The sequence below is a fragment of the Paroedura picta genome, chromosome 16 (assembly GCF_049243985.1).
Source record: "Paroedura picta isolate Pp20150507F chromosome 16, Ppicta_v3.0, whole genome shotgun sequence".
NCBI lineage: Eukaryota > Metazoa > Chordata > Lepidosauria > Squamata > Gekkonidae > Paroedura > Paroedura picta.
Genome location: NC_135384.1, coordinates 1,780,889 through 1,799,467, shown reverse-complemented (window position 1 = coordinate 1,799,467; position 18,579 = coordinate 1,780,889). Strand labels below are relative to the sequence as shown.

Genomic DNA, 18,579 nt, shown 5'->3' with positions numbered 1-18,579 from the left:
GACTGCTCATTTGAATGCTTTTATAAATGGTTTACATCCCTCATTTACGAGAGGCCTTGATCAGGGCCCTGAAGAGGAGTCACCTGCCTGTTTCAAACAAATGCAGTCAATAAATGCAGACTCACAACACCCCTTGCCCAATATTTCATTGGGGTGTTCCTGGGCACAGGTTGCCCTACAGGGCGGGCACAAAATCCTGTTGGCCGATTCCTCCGTCAGGCAGCGCCAGCTCAAGAGGAGATTAGTTCTCCTCGTGCCTAAATGCAGCGTTGCAAACCAAATGGGATGATGACGGGCCAATTCCCGGACGAGGCTGTTGCAGCACCAGCAGGTTGCTGATTCAATATCATGCCTTGGATTGCACCGCAGAAATGCTGTGGCACCACATCCATGCGTGGCTTGGGACGCACAGCTGACAGGCCAAAAACTGCAGCCACACATTTCCCGCAAACGTTATGAGTTTCGGTAAGATCTGTCCCGGAGATAGTCAGTTCCAAGTCAGCAACGCCACGATCTTGGCAAAGGCGGTGTTTAATTAGTTGCCATTCCCACCGAGCATCAAGACGCATGGCAGCGTCCTGGAAGGGAAGAGGAAATAAACCACAGTTGATTCGATGATCAAGGCAACTGGATTTGGGGAGAGGGTTGCTCGCCGTCAATTCGCGGCTGTTTTATGGGGACCCACCAACCAGGACTGGACCGGCTTAACTTCCAAATGTAGGTCTTTATTTTATTTTTAAATGCCCTGACCCGGACAGCCCTGGCACGCCCAGTCCCATCAGATCCCGGAACCTCCATGTGCACAGGAAGTATACCTTCTGTTCCCAGAAACGGCAGAGGAACAACCAGGGCTCGGCCCCCGTTCACCCCCGGCCGGCTCTTGCCCTCTCATCCGCACCAGCAAAGACACGTCCTTGCCCATCGGGTGGCACGAGCATCTCGTGCAAGGTTTATTCACTTATTTATTTATTAAGATTCGGTGGCGGATGAGGGTTTGGGGGAATGAGGGGAGTGAGGCAACGGCAGGGAGGATACGGAGCGGAGCGCAGGGAGGCAGCCTGGGTGCCAGCTCATCTTCACCAATTGGAAATGTGTGGGAGAAGGTGGGGCCAGGGAGTGGCCTAATTGGGCACTGCCAGTCTCTCTCTCTCTCTCTCTCTCTCTCTCTCTCTCTCTCTTTCTGGCTGTTGGAAGCTGTCGGTGGTTTAACCTGAGCCAGCTGTTTGGAACGCCCAACAGAGGCACAGAAAGATGAGGGCTTCATTAGCTGCCCTTTCCGCCTGCCACTTGCTTACGCTTTCCGACAGGAGAGAGAGAGAGAGAGCGCGCGAAAAACAGGCGTCCTCAGAGAGGGTTTCATGACACCCTGCGGTTTCTTGATGGCCCTGGAAGGGTTTCCTGCCAGGTTCCCGCCATTTTGGGAGGGGTGAACATGAACATATAGGGTCGTATCACCCAGCCAATGTTTCACAGAAATTTTAAAAATCTAAAAAAAATAATGTTGTGAAACCTTTGCTAGGTGCTATGACCGTATATGGTCATGTTGACCCCCCCCCCAAGTGGCCAAGGATGAACCTGGAGGGGGTGGGGAGGGGAGGGGGCCCCAGGTGGGCATGTACGCAACCGTGCTTCCCAACCATTTTCTGCACCATCTGGGGTATCTTAAAGCCTGAAGAATGATTCTGGGGTTTCTCAATGGTAAAGAAGTTGAGAAAGGGTCTCCAACATGGTACCCACCGAGTGTTTTCAAGAAAGTGGGCAGGGCCAGGTAGGGTTTTCGAACAGCAAGGCTTCTGATTGGCCGTTGGAGAGTTGATTGCCATGCGGATTTTTAACACTGTTGATCTGGCACCAACCCCCACCCCAGCACAAGGATCTTCACTGCATTACTGAAGGTAAGCTTGAGCAGCCATTTTGTAGCTAGCTCCGCCTACTGCAGCCGCCATTTTGTGACCACGCCCACCACATCACATCACATCAGAATTCCATCTGTGCCCACAGGCTCAAAGGAGTTGGGGACTCCCGGGGTAAAGGAAAAACAGCTTAACATCCCCCCAAAGCCTGCCTGAATCCCTCAGTTAAAGATCTGGTTTTCCACCAGGTGCCCTCAGGCGGTGGATTCTGCCTACATTCCCTCCTCTCTACAGAGTGTTTGAGCAGCACTTTGTATGCATAATGTCCCTAAACACTTATTTTATGCAGCTCTGGTCCCACAAATTACTCTTCCCCATTTAGTAGATGGGAAACTGAGATTTAGAGGGTGTCTTTGCCCTGTAGGGCTTCCCCAGTGGAGGACTGGCAAGGAAACCAAGGAGTTCGCAAAGGCAGGCATGCCCAGCAGCCACACTGAGACACCCTGCGCTGTGGGTGGGAGCCCAAAGCACCCTTCCAGCTTCGCCTTCTGTCTTCAACAGGACGGGAAAAGCAAGCAAGTCCCTACAGTGCTCTGAGCCCGTCTCAGGAGGGCAGTCTGGAAATGTAATAAACAAACAAATATAATAATCATCATCATCATCCCCGTATAATTCCACAACAATTCTCTCTTTCCTGGGGGAGGCCACAGCAATACCAATTAGGCTTGTCAACTCTGGCTCTGGAGATTTCTGAAGATTTGGGAGTGGGGCAAAGGAGGCCAGCCTCTAGGGGGGACTGGGGATCCCCTAGAATTACAGCTCATCTCTGGAAATCAGAGATCAGTTTCCCTGGGGGAAATCACAGGACACGGTGCCCACTGAGGCCCCTGCCTTCTTCCATCCCTAAATCTCCAGGAGTTTCCCAATTTGGATCTGGCTACTGTACCCTCCCCATCTCTGCCGGTGGCCGGGGAGGGGGCTTGCAACCCTAAGTGAGGCTTGGGAAATGGGAGGGGCCCTAGAGGTGTCCAGTGCCATAGATTCCCCCCTGCAAAACTGTAACCTCTCATCTGGACATCAGATGTAATTTCAAAAGAGCTCTAGCCTCACCGGGGGCAACTGTACTGGGGAGTGCCAGCTCTCAACACCAAGCTGGCTCTCTGGAGATCTCCTACAACAATAAGAAGCCTCAAAACTCTTATACCAGCATCCCATAATGGCACGCACACCAAAATTGCTTCAGTTTTCTTGTTTTTAAGGCCAGTTTTATTCTTCTGCATCTCAGAATGCACATCATTCAACCTCCTTTCTTCCCAGCAGTAAACAGTTCTAAAACGAGAGGACGAAACAGCAGAGAGTCCTCAACCCTTCCGTGGTTCGAACCGGGCCACCTGCGTAATGACAGGGCCAAACCCAGCCTAATGACAGAACTGTTCCTGCTAATGTTGTTTCCAGAAGCTTTTTTGACTCAGCCCCAAGTTACCCTACCGGTCCGAGGAAGGTCACCTAGTGCATCAAGGAAATTAATTTCATATTTGGAGATTTCTTCCCCGCGGACTCAGCCAGTCGATCCAGATATTGTGGTCGGTTCACACATTGGACAATTTCCGGCGAGGATTTCTCCTACAGCTAAGCTCTTCAATTAGGGTGGAGCTGGAACGATTTGTCACGGGTTGAACGACTTTTCTGTCACTAATTTTTTCTCTTAATAATTTCACTATAAGCAAAAAAGCAAAAGGAAAAAGAGAGAGGAAAAAACAGAATCATAGAAGAGTGAGAAAGAATAAAAGTACAAGGAACAGTACGAGGATGATCTGGGGCCAAGGGACTTGGGAAGGCCAAGATAGGTTGAGGGACTTGGGAATGTTCAGCCTGGAGAAAAGGAGGTTGAGAGGGGACATGATAGCCCTCTTTAAGTATTTGAAAGGTTGTCACTTGGAGGAGGGCAGGATGCTGTTTCTGCTGGCTGCAGAGGAGAGGACATGCAGTAATGGGTTTAAACTTCAAGTACAACGATATAGGCTAGATAGCAGGAAAACAATTTTCACAGTTAGAGTAGTTCAGCAGTGGAATAGGCTGCCTAAGGAGGTGGTGAGCTCCCCCTCACTGGCAGTCTTCAAGCAAAGGTTGGAGACACACTTTTCTTGGATGCTTTAGGATGCTTAGGGCTGATCCTGCGTTGAGCAGGCGGTTGGACTAGATGGCCTGTATGGCCCCTTCCAACTCTATGATTCTATGATTCTATAAATACACATATCAGGCTCATTGCAATAAACTTTGAATTTCCATCCAGACCTTAGAACATCCCTTAATGCAGACATACTTTATACCTAATTAGCTTTATGATTCTTACAGGAACTATCATTACTAATCTCTAAAACCACAAGCCATCAAATTATTTTTATCTCTATGTTGCAAGAAGTCCATAAGTGGTTTCCAGTTAGTAATGAAGGAAGCTGTTGATTTTTCTCAACGAGGTGAGTTTAGGCATTTCTGCAAATGCTCTCATTTTCATCAGCCAGTCTCCTAAAATAGGAATGTTTGCAATTTTCTAATTCTGAGCATACAATATTTGTGCTGCTAACACATATAAGAAAAAAGCTCCATGGTTCTTTTCTATCGATCAAACCTAACAAAATACATTTTCATATTCATTTGAAAGCTAGTCTTTAAGATCTTTTGCATGCTTGCCTGCATTTGTATCCAAAATAATTTTTGCTTTAGAGCAAGTCCACCACATATGATAAAACGTACCTGGTAGTTGTTCGCATTTTGAGCATTTATTCGGGATATTTTGTACATTTTGTCCAATCTATTCAGCATCATGTACCACCTATACATCATCATATAAAAATTCCAGTCCTAACAGGCTGAACAATTTTCTGATCTTTCCCACAACAACCACTTACAAGGTAACTTACTACTTACAAGGTAGGAATGGGACCCTTCTCTGCAACATTCTAACGTATAATCCAAGCCGGAAATGCCCCATCACATGACCAAACTCTCTCACCTGCTTCTAGCTCTTCAGGTGGAGATGCCTGGTGTGGGAGTCAGGAGGAGCCGTTTTGAGTGTTCCTTGTTTACAGTCTTTGTTTCTGGGTGCCTCACCCCTCCGAGGTGGAGCACCAAGCAAACAGGCTAGGCCTCTCCCGCTTAAAAGCCTCCTGCTGCAACCGAGGACTGAGACTCCTCTGTTTTGGGGCAACAGCAGCCTCTCTTCCTGCAGCCATCATGGTCACCTACAAAATCCGAGTGGCCACGGGCGACTACCTGTGCGGGGGGACCATGGATTCTGTTGCTATCACCTTGGTGGGAACTCAGGGGGACAGTCCCAAGTTCCAGTTGGATCGATGCGGCAAGGATTTCTCGCCCGGAGAAGTAAGTGTTTTCGATTTTGCAAATTGGGGATTTGTTTGTTTGTTTGTTTGTTTGTCAAATTGCTACGCCTCCTTTCCTCAGAGGCTCCAGGGGCTTATGACACAAAACATTAAAATTATTTATTTATAAATATATATAAATATATTTATTTATAAATTTATACTTTATTATCTTTATTTAAATCCAGGCAACCATGTTCAGAGTAGGGGTTGGTTTACATTTGGCTTTAATATAGACCAGAGAAACCCAGAAGATTTGGGGAGTACAAACTTGAGAGTCACAGCTCTCTGCGTCAGAGACATTTGTCTGATCCCCACCTCCCCACCTTTCTCCCCCCCCCCCCGAAGGTGGACGAACTCGTGGTCCAAACTGAGCACAATTTGGGACCCATCCTGCTTATCCGGCTGCACAAGGAACGCTACGGCATCTTCCCACAGACCGACTGGAACTGCAGTTTTGTAGAAGTGGTGGGACCCCGGGGAGAAGTGACCCGTTTCCCCTGCTACCAATGGATTGTGGGATACACGACCCTGCAGTTGAGAGAAGGAGCAGGTGGGAACTGTGGCTCGGTGGTAGAACTTCCGCAGGAGGCCGCAGGTTCAATCCCCGGCGTCTCCGGTTAAAGGACCAGTAGCAGTGCTGGACCGGACCAGGGGTCCATCTAGCCCAAAATCCAGTTTCATATAGTGGCCAACCAGATGCCCGGAAAAGGCTTATACATCAGGCACAGATGCCGAAGCATCCTTCTGCTATTGATCACCTAGTTCTGGTATTAAGCATGAAGGAGTGCAGCTAGCTCTCCTGCTAAAGTTGCCCTCTCCTAGAGCTCCCATTAGCCGCCACCACTCAACAGAATGGTGGGGAGGGGGGATGGTGGCAATCCAACACCGAGATGTCCCTTACATTGTCACTCTATGGTTAAACCACAGATTTTCCAATGAGCCCTAGAGTGTCATGGCAATTGTTCACTGAGTACTAGGTTGGCGACAGACCGTAGACCCATCCTCTGTGAGTGTCCAGTCTACTCCTAAAGCCAACTTAACCAGGGGTCATCACGGTGTCCCAGGTTCTTCCTGACAGCCTCTCCTTGCCTTCCCTGGCTTTCTTCCAGCCAAAACCGTCTGCGATGATTCCGATAACAAACTGCTTTTACGACATCGGAAGAAGGAACTGAGAGCCAAGCAGAAGGCCTACAGGTAGGCAAACGGTCAAACTGGCACCTCAAAGGGGAGTGATGCCTGTGTGTATTCCTGATTTTTCCGACCTGGGCTGGCTACGCACCGGATTTATACATGGTCTAGCAGTCCGTTCAACTCGGTTTAAAATAAGATTTCCGCATCTAATGCCGTTTTCTGCTCGGATGCATTTTGCCCTTTTATTTTTCATTTGCACCATTTTCGTGACATTCAAGATCCACCATGGAGTCAGTTCCCTCCCCCCCCCCCCCCCCCGGGATTACCACTGATAATTTTAGGGAGGAATTCAGAAGGAGATTGGTGTGGCTTTGGAGGAGGAAGGCAGAAGAGGCCATGGGGCGTATTGGTTAGTAGGTTCAAATCCCCACTCTGCCACGGAACCTCGCTGGGTGACCTTGAGCCGGTCACACAGCCTCAGCCTAAGCTACCTCACAGGGTTGTTGTGAAGGTAAAATGTAGGAACAGAGAATAATGTAAAAATCAGGATACAGAAAAAAAAGAGAGAGGGGGGAATCACTCACAGCAGGCTCACCTGGGAACATGCCTGTACTCACCTTGAGAAACACCTTTTTGGGCTGCAGGTATAAAGAATTTCAACCAGGCTGGCCGAAGTGCTTGGATGTGGACACAGTCGATCAACTGAACCGCAATGACCAATACTCCTGCACAAAGACCAGCACCTTAGAGATGAATCTGGCAGCCGGGTAAGCCCCAGCAGAGGAGGGATGGGTGTGTGGCAGTTGACGCCCTCCAGCGTTTTCATGGCAGACTCAATACGGGGTGGTTTGCCAGTGCCTTCCCCAGTCATTACCGTTTACGACCCAGCAGCAAGCTGGGTTCTCATTTTACTGACCTCGGAGTCGACCTTGAGCCGGCTGCTGGGATCGAACTCCCAGCCTCATGGGCAGAGCTTCAGACAGCATGTCGGCTGCCTTACCGCTCTGCGCCACAAGAGGCTCTACATCCCCAACAGAACTCCCTGCCAAAACGGCAGTTCTCAAGGGTCACATCCCACAGCTCTGGTTTTGGGATGTTCCAAGAACCCCTTTTAACGTTGCTGTTTTAGGTCTGTTTTGATACCGGCATCCTTGATTTTATTTTATTCTTGTTTGTTCTTTTGATACCGTTTGCATGCTATATGCCACCTCCATGCATAACAGGATTAATTCGGCATGAGAAAGCAAACAGTGATATAAGAAATAAAGACCTGTGGTTCTCTTTTCCTCGGGGGAGAGGGGAAGCAGCAGCAGATAGAGATTTTCAAGCCAGGCTGCGAAATCTGGGCGGCATCCCTATTCGGAGTGTGCATGACAATTCCAGCCCACTCAGCTCTCTGAGAGTGAACCGTTTGCAAGCTGTGGCAAGAACTCCGTTCAATCAGGGAGCCAAACGGGATCGGCTGATGCAGTGGTTAACAGTGGTGGCTTCTAATCTGGCGAGTCCGGTTTGATTCCTCACTCCTCCGCAGGCAACCAGATGGGGTGACCTTGGGCTAGTCACAGTCCTAATAGAGCTGTTCTCACAGAGGATTAATGTCAGGGCTCTCTCAGCCCCTCCTACCCCGCAGGGTGTCTGTTGTGGAGAGAGGAAGAGAAGACGATTGTAAGCCGCTTTGAGACTCCTTCTGGTAGTGAAAAGGAGGGAATATGATACCGGCTCTTCTTCTTTTACCGTCACATTCTTTGCCTGAAGGGGATTTTCAGAGCTGGATGGTAGGCAGGAATTCAGCAGGTAAAACGTGCCCTCCTGTGCATCCACCCAAAGGAAAGCTTTACTTGTTGAACAGCCGCCAGTAGTGTGGTTCTTCAAGATGAAAGAGCTTTGCTGTTTTTTAAAAAGGAGCCAACTTTCTTATCTTTCCACTTTGGGCATGTCATTTTCTCTTCAGACAAGTTGAGCTGAAACTAAAAGGCCTTCTGGATTGCAAGAAGTCTTGGAGCAAACTCAACGACATCCAAAGGGCCTTTTGGTTCTACCGGTCCCCTGCGTCAGGTGAGTAACCCACCTCACCAGGTACTCCTACTTTCCCTTCCTGCCCGTGAAGCCAGACCTTCTCAGCAGATTTTTCCCTCCACGTAATTCCCCCAGAATGTCCCACCCCCCCACTCCCTGCTTCCGTGCTCTCAGTCCTCAATGTGAACTAGAAACACTCTCTCAAAAGGCATACATCAAAAGGGTGTCGCATTACTGCGCTGCGTCTGAGCAACCACGATTGTAAGCACCCAAAGGCGGTTAAACTCGCACAAGCTGATTCAGATTTGTTTCTTCCACTGCTTCTACGCTTGCCAACCTCCAGGTGGGGCCTGGATATTCCCCAGAATGTCAACCGACCCCCAGGCAAGGAAGACAATAAGATTCTCATGAAAGCCGAATTTTTCTTTGGTTTTTACCTCCACTTGCAGAGAAAGACAACATCCATTTGACCCTGAGTATTAGTCCCGACATACAGTCCGGGGGCCAGGGGAGCAATAACGCTTCAAGAGGGTGACTTTCCGTCAAGACCTATCCCCGCTTGGAGCGTGTCCACCAAGCCTGTCTCTCTCCCCTGCAAAACCTCAGGGGGGAATTCGCCAGCTCGGTTATCTTGTAAGGACATTTCTGTGTCCTCAGAATACGTGAGCAAGCACTGGGACGAAGATGTTTTCTTTGGCTACCAGTACCTCAATGGAGTCAACCCAGTCTCCCTCCGGAAGTGCTTGGAGGTTCCAGCCAAGTTCCCCGTCACTCAGGAGATGGTGGCCAAGTCCTTGGAGAAGTCCACGACCCTCGAGAAAGAACTGGCGGTAAGGGGACCCCTCCCACAAACATGCTCTGTTCTGCTCTGTGGTCGTTTTTAAAGGTAGAGCTCATCTGCGTTTTCTCCTCACAACAGCCCTGTGAGGCAGGTGAGGCTGAGGAAAAGGAGCAATCTGGGCTACGCAGGGATATGAAGCCTGTGAGGACGGGGTTAGACAGATTCATGAAGGAATCTCAGAAGCATTGCCAAATCTCTTATCTCCAGTGTACTCAAGTGAATGTGCCCCACCCTTGCGTACCACCCCAAGCACTATAACGGGTGCCAGGACCCATTCTGCACACGCCAGATAATGTGCTTTCAGTGCACTTCCGAAGCTGCAAAAGCACACTGACAGTGCATTATCCAGTGTGTGCGGAATGGGCCCAGAGGTCTCCTTGGGCCACTAGTAGGGGATGGTGAGTCTAGGCTGGAAATTTCCTGGAAATTTGGGGGTTGGGCCTGGAGAGGACAAGACCCTCAATGGGGTACTAGTTCCTGCCCCACCATCCTTCTTTTAATGCACCAGTTTTCCCCAGCACTCCCAAAACTCCTGCCCCACTCTGGCATCTCGCTCAAACTCAGGAGCTCAGTTTGTCTTTGGTGTGAGTTTGCAGGGTCTCAACTGCTTGGCTCCTGACAGCTACAATCCCTCCCCCCAGAATCCCCCCTCCCATCATCCCTTTTCTCCAGGGGTGCCGATCTCTCTCGTCTGAGCTGAGCTGTAATTCCAGGGGATCCCTCTAGCATCCCTCAGCACCACCTTCCCTTGTGTCTCAACCAGAAAGGCAGCCTGTTCCTCATCGACTGCCAGATTCTCGAGGGCACCCCCGCCACGGAGCTGAACGGACGCCGCCAGCACATTGCCGCCCCCATCTGTCTCCTGCACCTCAATCACTGGGGGGAACTCGTCCCTATCGCCATCCAGGTAACGCCTCCCCAATCAAGCCAGATTCAGGGCTGCCGGCTGGTCTCCCGTTCGGGTGGTTTTTACCATAGAGTTTCCGTTGATTCCTCACGCCCCATGACATCATTTCCGGTTAAGTGATGTCACACTGGCCCCCCATGTCTCTGGATCCATCCTCTGTAGGGGGCCAACCACTGGCCAGCAATCCTAAGGTTGCATCAAGGCTGGGGTTCTTCGCCAAATCGACCTCCTTTTATAGGCCCCCCCTGGCAGTTTCTCTCAATGCCTGCAAAGATTTCTTGAAGGTTCGTCCAGCAAATGGAACGCCACATAAGCTTCACTGCACAGTGTCCCAGAGAAAATTTAACAGCCATCCCATACCCTAAAGCAGGGGTAGTCAAACTGCGGCCCTCCAGATGTCCATGGACAAAATGGCTGCCTGTTTTCTCTCTCCTGGTGCTTTCAGAATATGGCCCAAAATATGGTCATTAGTAGGATTGTGTCCCCTTGTTTCCCTGGCAGCTGACCCAGCAGCCCGGACCGGAGAGCCCCATCTTCCTGCCCAGCGACTCAGAGTGGGACTGGGCCCTGGCGAAGTTCTGGGTGCGGAACAGCACCTTCCACATCCATGAGGTCCTCACGCACTTGCTCTACACACACCTGATGGCAGAGGTTTTCACGCTGGCCACCCTCCGACACCTGCCCATGTGCCATCCCCTGCACAAGGTGGGTGCCCAGGTGGGATCGGGGCTGCAAAGTCCCCAGAGATTTGAGGGTGGGGGGTTGCCAGGGGGAGGACCGCAGCCGGGTCTAAGGCCACCGAGTCCCCCCTCCAAATCAGCCATTTCTGATCTCAGTGGTCTGGAGATTGGTTCTGATTCCGGGAGATCTCCAGAGCCCTCCTGGAGGTTGGCAACCTTAAGAATTGCCCTGTCTGCCACACTGCCTTCTCCTGGCCACGGCTGGCTGGATGACCCCAGCACATCCTGGAGAAGGGGGACATCTTTAGACCAACGAGAGACTCACAGGCCTCGTTCTCTCTCTGCCATCCTCCTGCCCTGCTGCTCTTCCCCCCACCTTCCCTTCCATGTGCCCAGCTGCTGATCCCGCACATGCGGTACACGCTGCACATCAACGTCCTTGGCAGAGTGCGCCTCTTCGCCCCGGGAGGGCTCATCGATGAGGTAAGCGCCCTCGAACGGATCGGAGATGTTTGCGCACAAGAAGGACTCGGACGTAATCGAAGGGAGGCCAGAGAAACCGGTGCTCCCTGGAGGCAGGACCCAAATATGAGACGCCCAGGTCTCCTTACCTGCCGGTCCACGTGCCGTCCACGTTTCCCCCTTCCGGCCCCGTAAGATAAGTGCAGAGAGGACAGGAGTCTCATTACGCTGGCGTAAAGAGGCGAACCGGAGCCGGGAGAGCCGTCCTCCCCGTTATCTCGTCCCGCTGATAAGGAGACGGCTTGTCCGGCTGGAGGCAAAAGAGGGACGCCATCCCACGTCACGCCAATGACAGGATGCCAATGGCGGATTTTTATCAGCAAAGGGAGAGCTGCATGGTGATCCTGCAGCGAGGATTTTAAACATAGGCTCTTTGTCCTTCTTATGCACGGATGACGTTTTTCGTGCAAAAGGGAAGGTCACTTCCAGGCAAAACACCCGGTTGTGGTGCTTTCATGGTGCCCTTACTTAAGCCCCAAAGGAAATCCTGTCTACGCAGTGAGGGATTAATATCTGGGATTCACTGCCGAAGGAGGCAGCGTTGGGCGTAGATACGGGCAGCTTGAGAAGGGGATGAGCCAGATTCATGGAGGAGGCGTCTGCCGGTGGCTACGAGCCAAGGGGACTGAAGGGAGCCTCCATGTGCAGAGGCAGTCAGCCCCTGATCCCCAGTGCCAGGTGGCAATACCAGAGGGAGGCCTCGGCCTCTTTGCCCTCTTGTTGGGTCTCCAGGAGAACTGGTTGCTGACTGTGTGACACAGCTCCCGTGGCCATGCTTGAGGCCATGCTGGTGCACAGCTGAGTGGAAAGGACATGAAACTTGACCAAAGTCTACGGTTGCCAACTTTGGACGGAAATTCCAGGAGACCGGGGGGTGGAGACTCAGGAGGGCACGTTTTAGGGATGGGAAGAAGCTGGACATGGGGTCTACCTCCATTTCCTCCAGGGGGACTAGATCTCCCACTAGATCCAGGTGTGCAGCCATGCTGGCCTGAAGCTGCAATACGGACAGGGGGAGGGAGGTGTCTCCAGGCCCTGCCTGGAGCCTGGCAACCCTGCTCCAGGGACTTCCTGAGCACTAGCTCCAGCGTCCTGCTCCCCCTCCCTCCGTCCCCCTGCAGGTCTGCTCCAAAGGTGTCTTCTCTTTGCAGGCCACGGCCACAGGCTTCCACGGGCTGTCTCACCTGCTGGCGAAGGGCCTGTCCACCTTGACCTATTCCACCCTCTGCCTCCCGGACGACCTCAAGGACCGGGGGGTTGAAGACCTGCCCAACTACTACTACAAGGAGGACGGCATGAAGCTCTGGGAAGCCATCCACAGGTGCGAGTCGGGGTGGGGGAGGGGAGGGGCAGCCCCCAAATCGAGCCTTGCCCATGGGCCGCCAGAGCTGTTCTCACACAGCAGTTCTCTCAGAGCTCTCTCAGCCTCACCTACCGCACAGGGTGTCTGTTGTGGGGAGAGGAAGGGAAGGAGATCGGAAGCCGCTTTGAGACTCCTTCAGACCGTAAAACGTTGGGCATAAAAAAACAACTTATTTAATGTCTCATTTCACAGCATGGTTGATCTGGCCTCGAGGGTTGCCAGCCTCCTGGAGGTGAAGGGAGATCTCTAGGGATTTTGACTGATGTTCCAGTGACAGAGAACAATTTCCTGGAGAAAATGTCTCATTTAGAAGGTGGCCTTATGCCCTCCTGAGGTCCCTCAGCTCTCCAAACCTTGCCCTCCCCAGGCTCCACCCCCCTGACCTCCAGGAATGTCCAGCCTGGAGATGGCAACCCTAGCCGGATCCCTGTGTCATCCCCCCAGGCTCAGGATTGACCCGGGGCAGCCTCAATCCAGGAGGCAACGCCCGTCCCCCTCCTCTCTGCTGCCTGCAGGGTCTTAATGCTTACTGCCTGAGAGACGGGCTGCCAACCTCCAGGGGATGCCTGGAGACCTCAGAGAATCACAGCTGCTCCCCGGAGGACAGCAATCGATTCCCCTGCAGGACACGGCCGCCTTTGAGGACGGCCTCCCTGATCACCCTGGTGCTGGTTGCACACGTTTAACGACTACGCCGTCCTCCTGGGTCTCCCGGAAGAGGACCCCTCTGCATCCTCCTCCCAGGATGACCTTGCCGCCTCCCTCCCATCTCTTCTCTCCTCCTCACAGCTTCGTGTCTGGGATCGTCACTCTCTACTACCAGGACGATGGGGCTGTGAGGGGAGATCCGGAGCTGCAGGCCTGGGTGGCCGAGATTTTCCTCCAAGGCCCCCTTGGGAGAGAGTCCTCTGGTAACATCCATTCCCTCCAGCTGCCGGTGGGAGGGCTGGGGCCCATCTGCGTGGGCGAGGCCGCTGACCTCTCTGCTGCTGTTTCCTCTGCCCCCCCTCCGACCAGGTTTCCCGTCCCGTCTGGAGTCGATCGGGGAGTTAGCCAAGTTCCTCACCATGGTGATCTTCACTGGCTCTATCCGCCATGCCAGCGTCAACAACGGCCAGGTGAAGGGCTTCCCTATTTGTTCCCCAGCTCCTTTCCTCACTGGGCCCAGCCTCAGGTCCATCCGCTGGGGGGCGGGGACCTCGCTGCATGGGCACACAATGCTCAGCAGTAACGCAGCATGATAGCTCAGCTTCCCCTAATCCTTCCCCTCCCTTATGGTCTAGTTTGATTTCGGCGCTTGGATGCCCAACTACCCCTCGTCCATGCGCAAGCCACCGCCTAAGACCAAGGGGAGCGCCACTTTTGCGAGCGTCCTGGAGACCTTGCCGGATGTTAGCACCACCTGCCGATCGCTGTTAATTCTTTGGCTACTCAGCAAAGAACCAGGAGACCGGGTAAGGAATAGCTCCGGAGGAAGGGACCAGGGGGGTGACTAATGGACTGTCTTCACTCATATATTCTGGCCTGGAGGAAAGCAGATCGCAGAGAGAGGCCCTTAAGGCCAGGGGTAGTCAAACTGCGGCCCTCCAGATGTCCATGGACTACAGTTCCCATGAGCCCCTGCCAGCGAAGATCACAGTCTGAGGAAGGGTGCTTGCACTCGAAAGCTCACACCTTGGATAAATCTTTGTTGGTCTTAAAGGTGCCCCTGCTGGACTCTGATTTCATTGTCCTTAAGAGGGAGGGAGGCAACATACAACACTTTCTCTCCTTCTCTCAACAGAGGCCACTGGGCTGTTATCCTGCCGAACATTTCACAGAAGACGCACCAAAGCGGGTCATTGCCGCTTTCCAGAACCGCCTGGCCCAGATTTCCAAAGAAATTGAGGAGAGGAACCGGCGCTTGCCCCTCCCTTACAACTACCTCAACCCTCCCGAAATTGAGAACAGCACGTCCATATAATCCCATGCCTCCTTCACCAAGCGGCTCCTGGGAGCCAGGAATGCCTCGAGTGGCAGGAACATCAAAAGGCGGAAATGTGTCCAACGCTGGAAGCCAAGAGACACAACTCCCGAAAGACCAGCCTCCTCTGGCTGTCAGTTTGCGTACTGTATAGTATTTATGGGTTGGGGGCTTGAACTGATCCTCAGACTAACAAAACGGGATTTGGGCGCCAAAATGGACAACACGTCTTTGCCAAGTGACCAAGGAAGCTGGCTTGTTCCGTGTTGGGAAATGGGCTTGAAAGCCCTATTTCTGCCCACGTGGAGCTTCCGGGCTTAAATTAAACTCCAAAGATAAAAGCATTTTTTTACTTTTGCTGGTACTGACTCACTCCTGCGTGTGATCTGCCTTGACTCCCTCAGACAGTGGACTAAAAACATGAATAAGTGAATAGGTAGAAGGCATGCCAGGAGCCTACATTTCCTGAGCTACAGCAAAAAGACTTCCCGTCAGATTCTTGAAAGACTCTGCTATGTAAATGTCTTCATTTTAAGCTATCAAGTTCTGGACCTTTCTGTGCCTGTTAATGCACCTGTCTCCGCCTTCTCTACAGCTGTAGCACCTTTCGATTTAGCCAACACATACAGTGCCTACCTGCAAGTCCCTCCTGCCTTCTGAAGCAGGAGTTCCCTTGGAACGCTCAGTTCCCTTGTACATATTACGAGCTGTTTGTTTGTCTTCCATCGCATATTTCTTTTAAGTTTAATAGTTAGGACAGGCCTCGTCATTTCCTCTCTGGAGACTTTCTTACTCTCTGGTCGCATCTACTAGGAGAAGGTATGTATGCCTCTTTCTTCCCTTTGGATTTGCAGGCCTCTCCCTCTTCGTGGTCTCAATACCCACCCAGCCAACTACTCCCACGGGACCTGCCAAGTAAAAAGGTCCCCAGTGGAAAACATGCTATGTAAAATGACAGGTTATTACACTAACACCTGATAGCCAACCATAAATTCCACCCCTGGGACCTGGCTTTGAAACAGCCCTCTGATTATGAAGTGGATGCAGAAGGCTCCTGGAGAGAAGGAGAACATTTTGTTACGACCCCCAGAGATGCCGTCCCTTCGCAGATTTCCTTATCGAAGTGAACCAGCAGAGGAAGCCCCCTGGGATTGTGGGCTTGCTCTCCTGTCAGCAGGGGTCTGGAATGGGAGGGATCCCCCTCCAAATCATAATTGTGGTTGGAACGTTTAAACGTCAGCATGAAGGAGACAATTACCCTGTGTAGTCTGAGTAACATTCATCGGCAACCCACGTTACAGATGTTAACTGAGAGAATTTGGCAACAACAACCAACGTACACCGGGCTTTAAAGCTAGTTGTAAAATAAAGCAAAAACTAAATAAAGCCGCCTATCCCATAGCTGGCTCTCTTGTCCTGAAATCTGACCGTCAGGGAATCCTAGAATCACAGAGCTGGAAGGGACCTCCGGGGTCATCTAGTCCAACCCTCTGCAGAATGCAGGAACTCACAACTACCTACCTGCCCACAGTGACCCCAATTTCATGCCCAAAGGTACTTCTCCCACACATGGCTATGAAAGTAAGCAAGGCACCGATCCCAGGTGCGAAATGTGATTTAAAGCACTATTTAGGCCCCATTGGAGCAGAAGCATCTCTTACAGACGCTGTTTGTGTAGGCACGCTTGCCAACAAATTATCATACACAACTGCAGACATGGCTAAATTGTGCGACCCTGTTTCCCAACCCTTCGCTTCGGTCTCTGACACGCAGCATTCAATTAGTTCCGTTTTAATTAAATGGGAATAGCTCATCGAGCCAGGTTTCTCCGTGCTGACCCGAGGGATCGGCAGGAGAGGTCTGTGCGGCAGGAGCATGCACACCGGCAGGAAAACTTAATGGGTTCTGGTTTGGAGAGAGCAACACACTGCTGTGCCCTGCTTACAGAGCTTTGCAATTTACCCTATTTCTTATCTCCCGGTTTCTGTCTCTACTACTGGTGTGTACGCTCCTTGGGGCTTTCCCATTATATAGATAAAGCTGACATTGTGGTTAATGCCTGCATCTGCTCAGCGTTATGCCTGAGTGGGGAGGCATCCTTAGCAACTGACTGGATTGGTCGACTTTGGTAGGAGGATGTTTTTATTGGAACGGGCTGAAGAAGAGTTGTTTTTCATACTCCTGCTTTTCCATACCCAAAGGAGTCTCGAAGTGCTTTACAGTCGCCTTCCCTTCCTCTCGGCACGACAAGCACCCTGTGAGGGAGGTGAGGCTGAGAGAGCTCTGAAAGAACTGTGACTGGCCCAAGGCCAATCAGCTGGCTGCAGGTGGAGGAGCGGGGAATCAAAACCGGTTCTCCAAATGAGAGGCTGACGCTCTTAATTCTCAATGGTGTTTACGTGTCACGCCACAGATGGGCCCATACCCATGGAAATCAAATAGATTATGAAGTCGAAACTGACAAAAGGAGAATTAGAATCAGAAGACTAGTGGAGACTAGTCAAGGCCTCATACAATCCCTACCATGGCCAATTGCATCTCTTCGCAGTCACGGTTACTCCTCAAGAGTCTTTCCCCTTACAACTGGTTATTCCCATCACTTTACAAACAAGCCCCAGAGTTAGGAGCAACAGAATAATAGAATCATAGAGTTGGAAGAGACATCCAGAGTCATCTAGTCTAACCCCCGGCACAATGCAGGAACTCACAACTACCTGCCCCAATTTCATGCCCAAGTGATTCCCCACACAAACACACACCAAAAATCTCCAGAATCCAGCCTGGCCTGGAGGAAATTCACCAACCATGTTCTTTAGTCTAGAGCAGGGGGTGGCCAAACTACAACTCTCCAGATGGCCATGGACTACAATTCCCATGATCCCCTGTTGATTCCATGGACTACAATTCCCACGAGCCCTAGTTCATGGGATTGTAGTCCATGAACATCTGGAGAGGCACTGATCGGCCATCTCTGGTCCGGAGACCACAGAGACTAGAGCTTCCTCATTCTTGGCTGATCGTTAATGTTCAAGGCTGCCGGCACAGAAAACAGGGATCATTTAGAAGAGCCTATGATCCACCAAGGTTTCTGCAATTTATCCACAGTTAGCAGCTGTGACTTTCACTACACAGTCCAGGTTTGGATCCAGCAAGAAATAAATGTACCCCCCGCTCCCAATTGATCAGTGTCTCCTGTATTTCTAGGTATAGGTCTAGAGCTCATCCATGATCTCCTTACATGACCATCCCTGCAAAGGGAACTTAAAAAAATTAAGGCACCAGTGATCAAGCTGTTCTCGCTGTCACCCATAACTGCACCTGGATGACCAGTCTCTCCACTACTACCTCCTCAGGACACCGGGATCCCTATTTGGGTGGTCCGAGCAGGCCACCGGAGTCCTCAATCTCATGGTGCATCCGATTGGAGTCGAAGAAGAAGAGTTGGTTTCTGTACCCCACTTTTTGCTACCCGATGGAATCTCAATTCCCTTCCTCTCTCCACAACAGACACCCTGTGATGTGGGTGAGGCTGAGAAAGCCCTGGCAGAACTGCTCTAAGAGGATTGTGATAAGCCCAAGGTCAACCAGCTGGCTGCATGTCAAGCCAAGTCAGATTTTATTGCATGTAGCCATAGGCCATTACAATATAAAAAGATTTCTGCTCCTCCAATAATCCCTAGTACTTTGCTTGCCTAAGATGAAATCCAACATCTTCTCTGACTACAGATGCCTACAAAGCCAGCCTGGAACCCGGCGTACTCTCACTGGGAGGGGTGAATTTACCACTACAAAAGGGGTGGGGCCTTCTTGCTGGGAAAGGGTTATAACTCCTGGTCTACAGCAGACAGGTTTAACAGTGTCTGGAACTCCACTCCCACTTCAAGAGGAGCAATAATCTTGGCATACATCTCAGCTGCAAC

The 18,579-nt window shown here is 51.4% G+C and overlaps 1 protein-coding gene across 1 annotated transcript; it reads left to right on the top strand.

The window, feature by feature from the left end:
• The first annotated feature begins 4,480 nt into the window (after positions 1–4,480).
• Positions 4,481–15,326, top strand: LOC143826303 (hydroperoxide isomerase ALOXE3-like). Its single transcript, XM_077315044.1, has 14 exons — positions 4,481–5,234; positions 5,582–5,786; positions 6,346–6,430; positions 7,012–7,134; positions 8,319–8,422; positions 9,041–9,213; positions 9,988–10,131; positions 10,633–10,836; positions 11,208–11,294; positions 12,485–12,654; positions 13,486–13,607; positions 13,714–13,814; positions 13,980–14,150; positions 14,480–15,326. The coding sequence occupies exons 1-14, from the start codon at positions 5,088–5,090 to the stop codon at positions 14,657–14,659; spliced, it is 2,016 nt and encodes a 671-aa protein (XP_077171159.1). The 5' UTR covers positions 4,481–5,087; the 3' UTR covers positions 14,660–15,326.
• The last annotated feature ends 3,253 nt before the right edge of the window (positions 15,327–18,579 follow it).